General features: G+C 35.1%; 2 protein-coding genes across 2 annotated transcripts; one reads left to right on the forward strand and one right to left on the reverse strand.

The window, feature by feature from the left end:
* Nucleotides 1-876: 876 nt before the first annotated feature.
* LOC120208010 (protein STRICTOSIDINE SYNTHASE-LIKE 11-like) lies at nt 877-4,389 on the forward strand. Its single transcript, XM_039207387.1, has 3 exons — nt 877-1,060; nt 3,292-3,826; nt 3,906-4,389. Exons 1-3 carry the CDS (start codon nt 877-879, stop codon nt 4,387-4,389), a joined length of 1,203 nt encoding a protein of 400 aa, XP_039063318.1.
* Nucleotides 4,390-11,426: 7,037 nt separating this feature from the next.
* LOC120208024 (probable calcium-binding protein CML15) lies at nt 11,427-12,116 on the reverse strand. Its single transcript, XM_039207395.1, has one exon. The coding sequence runs from the start codon at nt 11,977-11,979 to the stop codon at nt 11,494-11,496; it is 486 nt and encodes a 161-aa protein (XP_039063326.1). The 5' UTR covers nt 11,980-12,116; the 3' UTR covers nt 11,427-11,493.
* Between the last annotated feature and the right edge of the window lie 2,243 nt (nt 12,117-14,359).

Raw genomic sequence — 14,359 nt, forward strand, 5'->3', positions numbered from 1 at the left:
TATGTTCCAAATTCATCATTTTTTTATATAATTGACGATTATCATATCTCAGTCATCATGTTAACGTTCAACTTAGACAATCGCCAATTTTTTAAACGAAAATGATAAGTTTGAACATAATAAATAGTCGGTGACCATTTTATAACTTTTAATAGTCGAGGGACTCAACAAAGCAACACTATATAATTGGAGGATTATTTTATAACTTTTAATAGTCAAGAGACTTAATAAAACAATATTCGAACATAAAATATAAAAATTACAACTAAATTTAAAGCACGAACCAAGTGTAACTTAATAAAATATAAAGGGATGGTTGGTTGCCGAGGAGAATCCAAACATATAAAAGAAACTAATACGAACATAAACATCTTAAAAAATTAATAATACAATCTTATTTATTCAAACTCCGATTAGTAACACCCCCTACTCATGTTTCTTATAATGCCTACAATAAAACACATGCAAAAAGAAATAAAATCGGGGTCGTGCACGTGTTTTCATATCATAGAAGAACACGAAAAAGCACGGTCATTTTCGTTTTGGTAGAGTATACAAATGGTATCCATTACATGATAGTGTTTTATTAAGTTTTTCAATTATTAAAAGTTACAAAATAGTCTTTCGACTATAGAGTGTTGTTTTGTTGAGTTCTTCGACTATAGAGTGTTGTTTGTTTAACTTAATAAACAAACGATTCACAAAAAATATTCGAACTTCTAACCCGTATATCATCTTTTGCATATTAGTATAAAAATTCATATAGGTATGTTGTAGAATGGTGCTGAATGTGACATAATTTGTGTTAGGTCAAAATGCGTGTGCGACGGCAAGGACATCTTGAAGCCAAATCCGATCTGTGGGAGGCCGTTAGGGATGGCGTTGCACCATCGGACGAAACGGCTGTACGTTTGCGACGCGTTTCACGGATTCGGAGTGTTGGGTCCTAAAGGAGGTTTTGTAACGCCACTTTCCACCGCTGCTGATGCGGAACCTTTCCGCTTCTGCAACGCAGTCTACGTCCATCAACCGACCGGAAATGTCTACTTCACCGACGCCAGTTCGGCTTACGATATAACGTCTGTTAATTTCCTATTTTTATTTCTTCCTTCAATATATCTTAGGATAAATTATGCGTTTAGTACCTAATCTATCAATTTTTTCAAAACCAAACCTTAAAGTTTAGTTTTTATTTTATTTTAGTATGCCGTTAAAAACTTAATGTTAAGTTTTGAAAAAAATGAAAGTTTAGGTACTAAAACGGACCAAAATTGATAGTTTATGTACTAGATACGTTAAGTTTTTAACTGCGGGTACTAAAATGAAACAAAAACTAAACATTAGATATTGTTTTGAAATTTTTAAAAGTTTAAATACTAAATGGAATAAAACTGTTAGTGTAGGTACTAAACACATAGGTTATCCTATATCTTATTGGTATACTATCAAAATTAATCCCTCAATATTTACTCGAATGATCATTTTTACTCATATTCTTTTATATAATTCTTTGCCGTTTAACTATTTAATTTTTTAGTCAAAATAACTCTTATTAAATAAAAATAATTACTTAATTAATAATATATAATTAATAATATATATATATATATTATTGATTTCAGTGCTGAATCTAGAAATTTAGAAATAGAGGACTAAAAATTTTAATACTTTTATTTTCCAGTAAAACGAATATGAAACGTTTCTTATTTTTTTCTCACTCCCCTAAAATATTGAACTATATTTAATTACTTAAATAAAATAATAGGTATACACTTGGTCTCCTTGACGGCTAAATACATCTACCTCTGATTGACGTGATATTTTTCCATACGCTTAATTGTTTATGTGTCACATGTTATGTGCTATATATTATATATTATGCTATCTTCTTGAGTGATTTGATACATTTTACTTCATTATATTAAATGGGGTAACACGTGAAATAGCATTATCTTATGTGACATAATGTATATCACATCATCATTTTGGATGACGTAATATATATTTTATCATTACTTGATAATACGATGCACACTACACCAATAAATTAACATATATATGTAAATATCATGTTAATAATATATTAACTCTTTGATCCATAAATTAAAAAATAAACCGTGAATGACGAAATTTGATCTTATTTTCTCTGCCCTAAACCGCTACTTTTTATATTTTTAAGGATAATTGATATAATACAAATCTCTTTAATTTTAATTAGATCCTTATTTTATTAAATAAAAATATTTGTTTATATTTATATAGAATCGAGTAGAGTCGGATGCAAATTTTTATACCTAAAAGTAAAAATTAGCTGACCCTATTCCCATATGTAATGGGGTAAGGAGGAGGTAAGATAGTAGGCTGCCCCCAACGTTAGGTTGAGAGCAGCTTCCGTGGAAGACCTCCGTTATGAATTGCCCTGAGTGAGACTCGATTCCACGACCACAAGATTAAGAGCCTTGAGTTCTACCTAGCTGGGTAATTCTTAAACATGTACCTTGGTGGGTCCTTCTCTATTCTTCTTTAAGCGCTTAAAGAATATTTGATGTGATATATCATGTCAGGAAAAATAATAATCGATATCTATTACATTAATAATTAAGTAAACGTGACCTTAAAAATAAACTAATTGATGATTTTATATAAAAAAAAGAGTTATTTAAAAAAAACAAAATGTAAAAATAGTTAAAGTGTTAAAATAATAAAATAACTCTTTAATAAAATATTAAAGATAATTTTGAAATTATATATAAAAATATTGGCAAAAAGACATAAGACGTCCCTGTACTTTTAAAAAGAAATTAATGTGGCAATCGTATTATTTTTTTCCTTAATGTGACTCTCCAACTCAGAAAATAAATCCAATGTAATTCTTTTACCAATGTTTTTTGTCGTTGACTATTTTAATACTAGCGTGCTAGTTCATGATGCTGAAATGGCAATGCATCTATCATATTTGAGTTACTAATGTAGTTAATCTGCCAAGTCATCCGTCACCCTGAACTGTCATGTCAGCATCGTAGACTACCACATCAGCATTGTAACGATCAACAGCGAAAAACGTTGGTCAAATGGCTACATTGGATTTATTTTATGAGTTAATGTTCAGCTTTTCGATAAACTCCAGAATTGCATACCGAACTTTATAATTAACGGCATCCTTTCGTGCCTTCACATTTTTTCTCATTCAACGAGTGTTAAATATCATGATCATAAGCGTTACATCTCACTTTGGTTAGCCTTTTATACCTTTCCTATGCTTATAAATACTAACAATTTCACACAAAATAGGCATAAACTTGTTGCTTTTATCTAATATGGCTTACATTAACATGCTAATCATGTTCTTGCTTTCCTTCTTTGTTTCCTGTTTTCCTTCTGTGTTCCGTTGCGAAATTTTCCGAACGATTCCATTGCCACCGGCCGCTACGGGTCCCCAATCCATTGCCTTCGAGCTGGCGACCGGACGGTTCTATGTCGGTGTAGCTGACGGTAGGATTCTACAATACAACGGACTGAATGGATTCGCGGAGCACGGGTTTACCGGTCGGAACAGGTCTAAGGCATTGTGTGATGGAGTTACTGATCCGGATTTGGGGCGAGCGTGCGGAAGACCGTTCGGCTTAGGCCTCCATTACGCAACGAATCAGCTCTACATTTGTGATGGATACATTGGTCTCATGGTGTTAGGTTCCGGTGGACGACTAGCTGCTCCAGTCTCGACTGGTGCGGAGGGCGTGCCTTACCGCTACTGCATGGGAATAGATGTTCACCAACTATCCGGAAATGTCTTTTTCTCTGATTACACCACTGCCTATGATCTAAGGTTCATTCTTCTTTCGCAATACACGATTCTGTTTTTGTTCCGGTTTTGCGGATTTACATCGATTAATAACATGTTGTAGAGATGCTGCGAAAGGGTTGGCGCCGAACGATTCCACGGACTCAACGGGGAGGTTGTTAATGTACAACCCGAGCACGAGGCGAGTGACAGTGTTGCTAAGGAACCTCTCAGGGCCAGCAGGGGTAGCAGTTAGCCAAGATGGGTCATATGTTCTGGTCTCCAACTACAATTCTAACAATACCATAAGGTTTTGGCTCATGGGTCCTAGAGCCGACACCTACGACATCGTAAACATCCAGGTGAGGCCGAAAAACATCCAGAGAACCCTACTCGGAGACTACTGGCAGGCGGCGGCGATGGTAAAACAAGCGACGCAGACATTGGTGCCGATAGGCCAACGGATCAACGGCTCCGGCAGGGTCCTTCAGACATTAAATTTAGAACAATGGTATGGCAACAACTTAGTCAGTGAAGTGCAGGAGTTCCGGGGTTCACTATATATAACATCTCCATCCGTGGACTTTATTGGCGTCTATACGGTCTAAAACCGTCCTCGAAGTCGAACCAAAATCCGATTCAAGAATCAAATCTCGATATCTGCAATCCCTTACTTTATCCGCAAGTTAAGTAAAAGAAAATGTAGTTTTACTTCTATATTATGGCTGCAAAAATTAGACCTTCCATGAATAAAAAAGTGTTCTATCATCATATTTGCTTGCTTAGTACATAATAATGTAGTACAAGGTAAATGCAGAGTTTATATCTTCCCTTCTTCGTGGGAAACAGGATACTCAAACTCACGACTTAAACCCGAAACTTCCTCCGATGCTTCGATGCTCGACTTATTAGCCGAGACAGACCCGAATTCCTCCTCCTCCTCGATCTCACTACCGTCGTCATTATAATCATGATCATTGTCTCTCGTAAACACCCCGAATTTCACAGCAATCAAGAACTGATTTATGTTCTTGTAGCGTTCGTCACCGCACATGGACTCGATATAGCTAAAGATTTCCCAGTCACGGCAGACTTTGAATCATTCGGGGATTTCGTGCTCCCATGGGGTGAACTTAGTGGATTCCTTGAACAGGTTCCGGCAAAACATATTGCAGAGTTCTGTGGAATCGGGGTCGTTACGACGATCGAGCGAAGCATGACAGTAACGAACTCAACCGCAACATCGAGGGTCATGGACTTCCTCCTCGTAGTCATGTGGGATTTGATTTTCCACAAGTTCTCCCATCCATTTATCGAAACAATACCAAGTTCTATAATTTGAACAGGACCATGAACCAGAATCATTCTCCATCTCTAAGATTATAAGTCATGTAGCCGTCTCTATATACATATACATATATAAGTATGCCCTCTTTTAAGTAAAATTATTCGTTCAAATTTAACATTACGAATGAAGCAAATTGAATCGAAATGATAAGTGTCGGTCCTTCAAATTAAAATATAATAAAAACCGAACCTAATTGTATATTGATGAAAAGTATACAATAACAGTAATTAATAAAGACGTAAACATTCATGAATCACAAGGCAAGATATAGCGACACACTGGACACATGCAACTCTTTTCTAGCCACTTTTCAATACATCGGTCATGAAACGCATGCCCACAAGGCATTCGTTTCGCTTCCTTCTTCCCCTTCTCGAGGCAAACCGCACACTCAAACTCGAACCCCGAATCCAAAACTATCTCCAACCCATCGATGCTCGACTTACTAGCCGGAACAAACTCGATTTCCTCATCAATATCGCCCTCGGCGCTGTAATAATCGTGATTGAGATCAAGGTTCGTCACAAACACTCCGAATTTCACAGTGATCAAGAACTTGTCCACGTTCACGTTGCGTTCGGCCCTAAGTGTGCGGTCGATATAGTTCAAGATATCAGAACGGCGGTTGTCCTTGAATTCTTCGGAGATTCCGTGCTCCCACGGGGCGAATTTAACCGATTCCTCGAACAGGTTTCGGTAAAACATGTCACAGATTTTACCACGATCAAGGTCGTTACGGCGCTCGATCAAAGCGTGACAGTATCGAAACCGGCCGCAAAGATGAGGGTTATGTGCCTCTTCCTCATAGTCTTGTGGGATTGGATCTTGCGTAAGATCACCCGTCGATATATCGAAAAAGTACCAATTCGAAGTCCGATCATCGGCGTACCATGAATCAGGATTCGTCTGCATCTTCAAGAGAATAACAATGCTTGATGCTTATCTTTTTTGTTCTTCAATCGTTTTGGTGAAGATTGCTTAAGCCTCCCCTCTTTATATGCATACACATTTAACTCCAACTAAAACACTAAATACGAGTCCTTTTCCTACACGAATGGTGTTTAATTATCCTAATATAATATTATTTAGGGTAAATTATACGTATAGTACATCAACTATCACCTTTATTCTGTTTTAGTCACTTCACTATTTTTGCTTTAGAATCATACTTAACGTTACGTTTTAGTTTTATTTTGATCCTCCACCGTTAAAAAATTAACAATGATGTTGATGTACCACACAAGATAATGCTACGTCATCATTATTGAAAAAGGACTTATATAACAATTCAGTACCTAAAGTAAATGCTCTTTTTTATTTAAGCACCTAAAGTATTTTTGATCAAAATAAGTATCTAAAGTTATCTTTTTGGTCAAAACAAATACCTAAAGTATTTTTTGATCAAAATAAATACTTAAAGTATTCAACTGTTTTCATCTAAGTACCTAAAGTATTCTTTAGTTAATTCTATATGTCAACTTTTTTAGAACTTGGATTAAAAAGTTTGGATAGTTTAGATACCTATTTTGACGTAAAATATTTTAAGTATTTATTTTGACAAAAAAAAAATAACTTTAGTTAGGTACTTAAATGAAATAAAAGTATATTTTACGTACTTAATTGTGATATAAGCCTTGAAAAAATTAAAAAAAAATATTACTGTTATTTTTTAACTGCAAGTGGTCAGAACAAAATTAAAACATAACGTTAGTTATATTTTTAAAAGAATTACTAGTTGAGTGACCAAAACGATTAGTTATAATTGAGATATTAAACGTATGGTTTGCTCTATTATTTAACTTGAATTGAAACTATTAAATATGAAAATTTCAATAAACTATGTTCTCTTTTATTCCCAAACCCTAGTCGCCTATCTTTTTCTCATATATATATATATATATATATATACTCCATTTTCTAAATTATTGCCATTAGAAATAGCATTAAAGATGCATGGAGAGACGTCCAAGATGGGGGCTCCACTTGAACCATCATTAATGGCTAGACAATCTTCATCATTCCTAATTGCAGACGTTGAAGGCTGCAGATATTCTTCAGGCAAAAAGGTACGTGCCTTGACCAGCTGGTCTTTGGCTGCGTTAGGACACTCCTCGAGCTGACGATTCACATCCAACAAGGAAGGCACCTCACCCCTACCGCCCGTGGATTTAGAACCTTTAGAAGGAGACTCAGTAGCAATTGATTCATGGACACGAGGTTAACAAGGAAGGTCCTCTCATCAACAGATATAGCTCACCCCATTTCCCTGCTATACTTTGGAATGTCTTTCGACTCCATGCATAAGCCGGGATACCTTTACAAGACAGCCATGCACGCCGACTTCGACACACTGTCTCCTCCGACCATATCTCCACCTTGTCAAACCATTTTTTCAGCTAGCATATATTGTTCTTTAAAGCTTTATTCCTACTGAATTCATCTTCGAAAATGATTAAAATTGCTAACCCACTTAACCTCAAGATTTTCGGACCTTGAATTCCATCCATATGCATCCACTTTGCAAGGTCTTTTATCTTCATGAAACTCTTACACCATCCGACAAGACTGTCTTTCAGTACCAGCAGTTTATCTTCATGGATGAAGCCTTCAACAGGAGCCGCTAGGTGAAGTCTACCGTCCTCCCTACTCTTGACTTCAGATGGTTGAACGACACTAGATTTCTTCCTTCAAAAAGCATTTCTTGTTTGATATCTCGTCATGTAGACTCGAACTTCGTAGTTGTGGATTCTACAGCCATCAAGACCGGCAATAGCTCTTCTGGCATCCTCCAAGCGTGCAAAGCGGACAAAGCCAAACCTGCTTCCCCCTCTACTTCTCTTGCTTGGGATGAACGAATCGACAACTACTCCATAATTGTCAAAGATAAGCCGCAGTCCTTGATAATGTAGGGTTTCTGGAAGATTAAAAATAATTAGCGTGAAGCAGTTAGCCGCAGCCTTAGTATCCCATTTCTCTAGTTTGTTTGCATTATCATTTGTTTAAATTGTTTGATTGAGTTTTTATCTATTTTTATATGATTTTTTTATTAATTTAAAGTAAATACAATTTAGTAACAATTTAGTAAATACGTTTAGCTTGCTTCTTTTCATCTCCCAAGCAAACCACACACTCAAACTCGAATCTTAAATCCGAAACTTTCTCCAACGCTTCGATGCTCGACTTAGTAGCCGGCACGAACCCGATTTCCCCGTCGATCCCACCGTCATCGTCATCGTTGTAATATTCACGATCAGTATCGCGGTTCGTCTTAAACACTCCGAATGCCGCAACAATCAATAACTTATCCACGTTCTTATTGCGATCAGTTCTATTCGCTGACTAGATGTAATTAAAGATTTTGGAATCGGTGTCGACCTTGAAATCTTTGGGGATTTCATGTTCCCACGGGGTGAAATTAACGGAGTCCTCGAATAGCTTCTGGTGAAGCATGTTGCAGAATTTAGTGGGATCAAAATCGTGATGGAGATCGAGCAAAGCGTTACAGTAACGCAACCGGCCGCAAAGTCGAGAGTTATTGATGTCTAACTCGAAGTCTCGTGGGATTCGATCTCGTATAAGTTGACCCGTCCATATATCGAAAGAGTACCATGAACCAGAATCCCTCTGCATCATCAAGAGAATATGAATGCTTGATGCTTAGCTTCCCCTGCTTATATACGCACGCATCTTTAGCTCCTACTAAAACACTAAATATTTAATCCTTTTCCGACAAGAATAATATAATATTTTAATATTACTTTATTGAATACTCTTCTTGTTACCTTAATTACGTATTTAATTTAATTAGAGTTAATTACACTATGCATCCTCAAACCAAGACCCTCATCCTAAATTAGTCTCCAAATATTTTAACATTCTAGTTTCATCTCTAAACCACGACTCTCGTTATAAATTAGTCTCTAAAATTTTAAACATTCTGAACTCATCCTCAAACTATGACCCTCATTGTAAATTGACCCCTAAACTTTTGGATATTTTAATTTCATCCCCAAACTTTCGAATGTTTTAGGGGAAAGTTATTGAGATGTTACAAAGTTTGGGGGTGAATTTGAAATGTTTAAAAGTTTATGGATCAATTTAGAATGATAGTCATAGTTCGGGGATGAATTTAAAATGTTTAAAAGTTAAGAACCAATATAAAATGATAGTAATATTACTTATTTTTATTTTGGCCATCATCCGTTAAAAAATTAACAATGATGTTGTGTACCACCACAAGATAATGCTACGTCATCATTATTGAAAAATGACTATATAACAATTAAGTACCTAAATAATATCCTCTTTTTATTTTAAGTATCTAAAGAAATTTTGATCAAAATAAGTATCTAAAGTTATATTTTTTTTTGTAAAAACAGGTACCTAAATTATTTTTTTATCAAAATAAATACTTAAAGTATTCAATTGTTTTCATCTAATTACCTAAAGCATACTTTAGTTAATTCTATATGTCAACTTTTTTAGAACTTGGATTAAAAAGTTTGGATAGTTTAGATACCTATTTTGACGTAAAATATTTTAAGTACTTATTCTGACCAAAAAGATAAATTTAGTTAGGTACTTAAATGAAAAAAATTATACTTTACCTAATTTGGTCAAATTTATCTCTTAAAATTACGTGTTTTGTCGACATGAAATACAAGATAGAGGGAGCACTTATTTTTCACCGTCGACCGTTCACCGTCTTTAAACTAATCAAAAACCTTTGATAATTATAATAAATTAAGAAATTATAATAAATTTTAAATATTAAAACTCAAACTTAAACATAATAATTATATATTAATAAAAGTATAAGTAATTGATGAGATCTAAACATTCATGAATCCCTAGGCATGGCATAACGACACACAGGACACAAGTGACTCTTTTCCAGCCATTCTTCGATACACCGGTCATGGAACACATCCCCACACGGCATACGTTTAGGTCGCTTCTTTTCTTCTTCTAAGCAGATCACGCATTCAAACTCGAACCCCAAATCGGAAATTTTCTCCAACGCTTCGATGCTCGACATAGTAGCCGGCACAAATCTGATTTCCTCGTCGATCCCACCGTCGTCGTCGTCGCTGTAATATTCGTGATCGATATCACGGTTCATCCCAAACAGTCCGAATGCCGCAACAACCAATAACTTATCTACATTCTTGTTGCGTTCGGCTCTACACGTGGAGTCGATGTAGTTAAAGATTTTGGAATCGCAGTTGTACTCAAATTCTTGGGGGATTCCATACTCCCACGGGGCGAAGTTAACGGAGTCCTCGAATAGGTTTCGGTGAAAAATATTACAGATTTCACTAGGATCGGGGTCGTTATGGCGATCGAACAAAGCATGATAGTAACGTATATTTAGTTGTGAGTGTTGAAAGTCAAGCAAATGGGACCGCTGAATGGGTTTTCAAAGTTTGGCACCGCACTTTGAAAATTTGTTTTCAAAGTTTGATAGATGTCTGTTGAAAATAGAAATAGGGATAATTGCAATTTGGACCCTGCATACTTTAAGGTATTTATAAGATTAGTCCTTAAATTTCAACTATAAATACTCTAACCCATTTAGCTTCAAAATCATTCCAAATCATTTCTTTCTCCCAATACTAGAGAGCTTTCTTGTGAGTTGTGAGTGTTTTGTAAACACCTCTAATTTTTTTCTCTTTAGTAAAAGATCTGCAGTAGTCCGGAGACGTAGGCAAAATTGGTTGAACTCCGTTATCAATTTCGGGTATTATTTTTTCGCTTTTATTTCGTATTCTCGCTAATCTGGTTATAGGGAAATTACTCGGTTTTATTTCTCAACAAGTAGGATATATAACACCGCTGTTTATAAACTCCAAAATCTCTTTCTTTTCTTTTCGGTGTAAGATTATTCTACATCTCTTCAAGGTGTGACACATGCACATTTGGAAATCTCTTTCTTTGTATCAAGACCAGTTCCTTAGAAATGCTTCTTGGGCTTTCTTTGATGCCTCAGATATTGCAGGAGAAGTGATTTTCGATGCAAATGGCAGTATAACGGTCGTATCATAACGATTTTTAAAATTATTGTAACATCGAAGATCGTATATGTAACATAAAAATGTAGTTATTTTTAAAAATAAATCACGTTATAACATCAGTAACGACAATCACAACAATAAGTACTATGATTATGGTTTAGGGTTTAGGGTTTAGGATGTAGATTTTGTATCATATCCGTAATTTAATAGTAGTCTACAACTTAACATTATGATCGTTATTCCATGATTTTTTTTTTACAATAATATTTACGATAGTGACCACAATTTAAATTTTCGGAACGAGTAGATTTTTAATTAACTCAAGACCTAATGTAAACCAAAATCTTTGGTTATGAAGATAAATGAATGCCTAGAAACTCAAAAGCCGACTTAGCCATTACGGTAGAAAATTCATTGAAGCTAATGACACCGTCTCCGTCGGCATCGGCTTCTCTGATCATCTCCGTTAGCTCTTTATACGTCAACGGCTGCCCCATCTTGGCCATACAACCCGCGAGTTCGGCCGGGGTTATGTAGCCGTTGCCGTCTCGATCGAACAATGTAAAAACCTCCTTGAGTTGCTCTTGATTCACCATCATTTGTTCGTTCATGTGTGGCATTATGGCACTCACTAATTCATCGAACTCGATCGCGCCATTGCCATTGGAGTCCATATTGGCTAATAGCGCGTGGATCTGATCCCCGGACGGTTTGAGTCCCAGTGACCGAAGGAGCGCGGCGAGCTCGAGAATCGTGAGGCTACCATCAGAGTCCATGTCGAACCTTGAGAAAATATCCTTTAATTGATTGAGTTGCTCGACCTGTAACGCCACCATCTTCGACCCTAAATCGTAACACTAATTACCAAATTATTTACAAAAAATAAGGTTATCGGATAATTGATGTTAATATTTTAACGGCGGTGACGATGATGGCGGCTCCCGCCAGCAATGGAGGAGGAGGAGAAGCAATGAATATATTTGAGAAAACTTTGAAAAAAAATATTGGATTTAGGTATTTTTGGGAGACTGTTTTGATTTCTCTGGTAGATAATTTGTTATGAATGTGAGGTTTAAGATCAGAGTTCAAAATTTGACAGTTGATAAATTTGGTGGTAATATAATTTTGGGTAAACTGCATGAATGACCACCCAACTATGGGCTTGGTCTCAAAATGACCATCATTTTCAAATTTTGCATTAATACGACCCCTGAACTATTTAAATAGTTTTGATATAGCCACCTGCAGTTAACAGTTAACGGAAGTGCAATTAACAAAATTTGGTATAGTTATGGCACAAGTCCTTGTAAAGTTACATATTCATGACGCTGACACCCTACTTTGTTTTCTTCCATTTTGATCACTACTTGAATATGATTTGTTTCCTTGGATTTTCATTTAATGCAATTTGTTCTGGTTGCTCTCTTGCTACTCTTTTTTTTGGATCCTCCCTCGTTGTTTTCTTTCTTTTTTATGTTGTTATATGGAGGGGTGGCATGTGCTTGGGGTTGCTGTGGAGTAGGGATTTGGTGCTGGTGGTAGAGCATGATGGATGGAAGGGCATGGTGTTGCTGCAGTTGAGTTGGTGTAACAGGGATGGCAGGACAAAAAATGGTGATTATATATATATATATATGGGTAAATTACATCATTTCTCATTAAACTATATTATCTCTCCTATTTTACGTATTATACTTTCAGTTTTTCTAATTTACTTACTAAACTTTAAATTGCTTATGTTTTGATCATTTTGAATTATTCTATTATTATTTTTACATGACATGGCTTTTTTATTATTTAATATAAAATAATTAAAAATATAAAATAAAAACAAAAGGTGGTTAGATGTCACCGTCGACTATCGTAGATGGTAGTCCTTCAGTCTCAAATTTCATGAGTCGATTTGTCTTGACCCCCTGAGTCCGAATATGATGGTTGTTTCACCGAAAAATGTCTCAAAACCCGTGAATTTCGACTGAAATGTTTTGGCTTCCTCGCTTTTAATCTCTAATTCGTAGACTTCTGAGCAAGTTTTGAAAAAATGGAAGTAGGATTATGACTCAAGGTGTCGAGGCGAAGCGACCCATGAAAATTGGGACCGAACGACCATCATCTACGGCGGTTGACGGTGGCCAACGATGGCATCCAACCACCTTTTTTTATTTTTTATTTTCAATTATTTTACGTCAAATAATAAAAAAACCATGTCATACAAAAATAATAATAAAAATTAAAAGGGGTCAAAACATGAGCAATTCGAAAGTTCAGTGAATAAATTAGGAAATTTGAAAGTACTTTGAGTGAAATAAGAGCGAGAGTATTGTTCAGTGAAGAATGATATATATATATATATATATATATATATATATATATATATATATATATATATATATATGTATGTATGTATGTATACATATGCGTATGTGTATGTGATTAGGACTTTTAACTTTGAAAAAACTTAAGGGCAAATTACACAAATGGTTACTAATGTTTGAGTAAGTTCTCGTTTTCTCAATTGAAGTTTTAAAAGTAACAAATTGGTCATTAACGTTATCGATTTGTAATAAAATAATCACTAACGTTATCGATTTGTAACAAAATTGTCACTCCACCGTTACTCTGTTAAATTGATGATGTGGCACCGTTAATAAAAAAATTAATATTTAGGTTTACCCCTAAACTATCGCTAAAACATTAAATACGTCATTGAACAATGATTTTATATCTATTTTTTTCCCAAAAGCTTTCCAATTTTCATTTTTTTAAACTCCCCTCCATTTCAATTATATTCCAACCAATTTTCTTACAAAATGAAAATCACACTTAAACAAACTCTCGTTTGTCTTTAAATATTCTAACCATTTTACGAAAACCATCCCAAAAAGCATGACTTTTTACATTAAAATTAATTGAATATATATGGCTTTAAATATTCATGTATTTGTCTTTAATGGAAAAACTCTATTCATCTATGCAGTGTGGTTTTCGTGTTGTAAGGATGGTGGTTAAAAATATAGTTTTGCTGGGATGTTTACAAAAACTATAAATTATAAAGCTTTTGGGATAAATTAGATATAAAACCATTGTTTAAGAACTTATTTGATGTTTTAGCAATAGTTTAAGGGTAAAACTAAATATTAATCTTTTTATTAACGTTGCCATGTCATCAATTTAATAGAGATAACGATGGAGTGACTATTTTGTTACAAATCGATA

This window comes from Hibiscus syriacus, unplaced genomic scaffold (genome assembly GCF_006381635.1).
Source record: "Hibiscus syriacus cultivar Baekdansim isolate YM2019G1 unplaced genomic scaffold, ASM638163v2 tig00015529_pilon, whole genome shotgun sequence".
Taxonomy (NCBI): domain Eukaryota; kingdom Viridiplantae; phylum Streptophyta; class Magnoliopsida; order Malvales; family Malvaceae; genus Hibiscus; species Hibiscus syriacus.

What these genes read in the sequence shown, in the direction of transcription:
- LOC120208010 (XM_039207387.1), top strand. Translation starts at nt 877, where the DNA reads ATGGCGTTGCACCATCGGACGAAACGGCTGTACGTTTGCGACGCGTTT. An exon ending in TGTCTACTTCACCGACGCCA is followed by an intron (nt 1,061 to 3,291) that starts GTTCGGCTTACG and finishes CACACAAAATAG; the next exon opens with GCATAAACTTGTTGCTTTTA. An exon ending in ACCACTGCCTATGATCTAAG is followed by an intron (nt 3,827 to 3,905) that starts GTTCATTCTTCT and finishes AACATGTTGTAG; the next exon opens with AGATGCTGCGAAAGGGTTGG.
- LOC120208024 (XM_039207395.1), bottom strand. Translation starts at nt 11,979, where the DNA reads ATGGTGGCGTTACAGGTCGAGCAACTCAATCAATTAAAGGATATTTTC.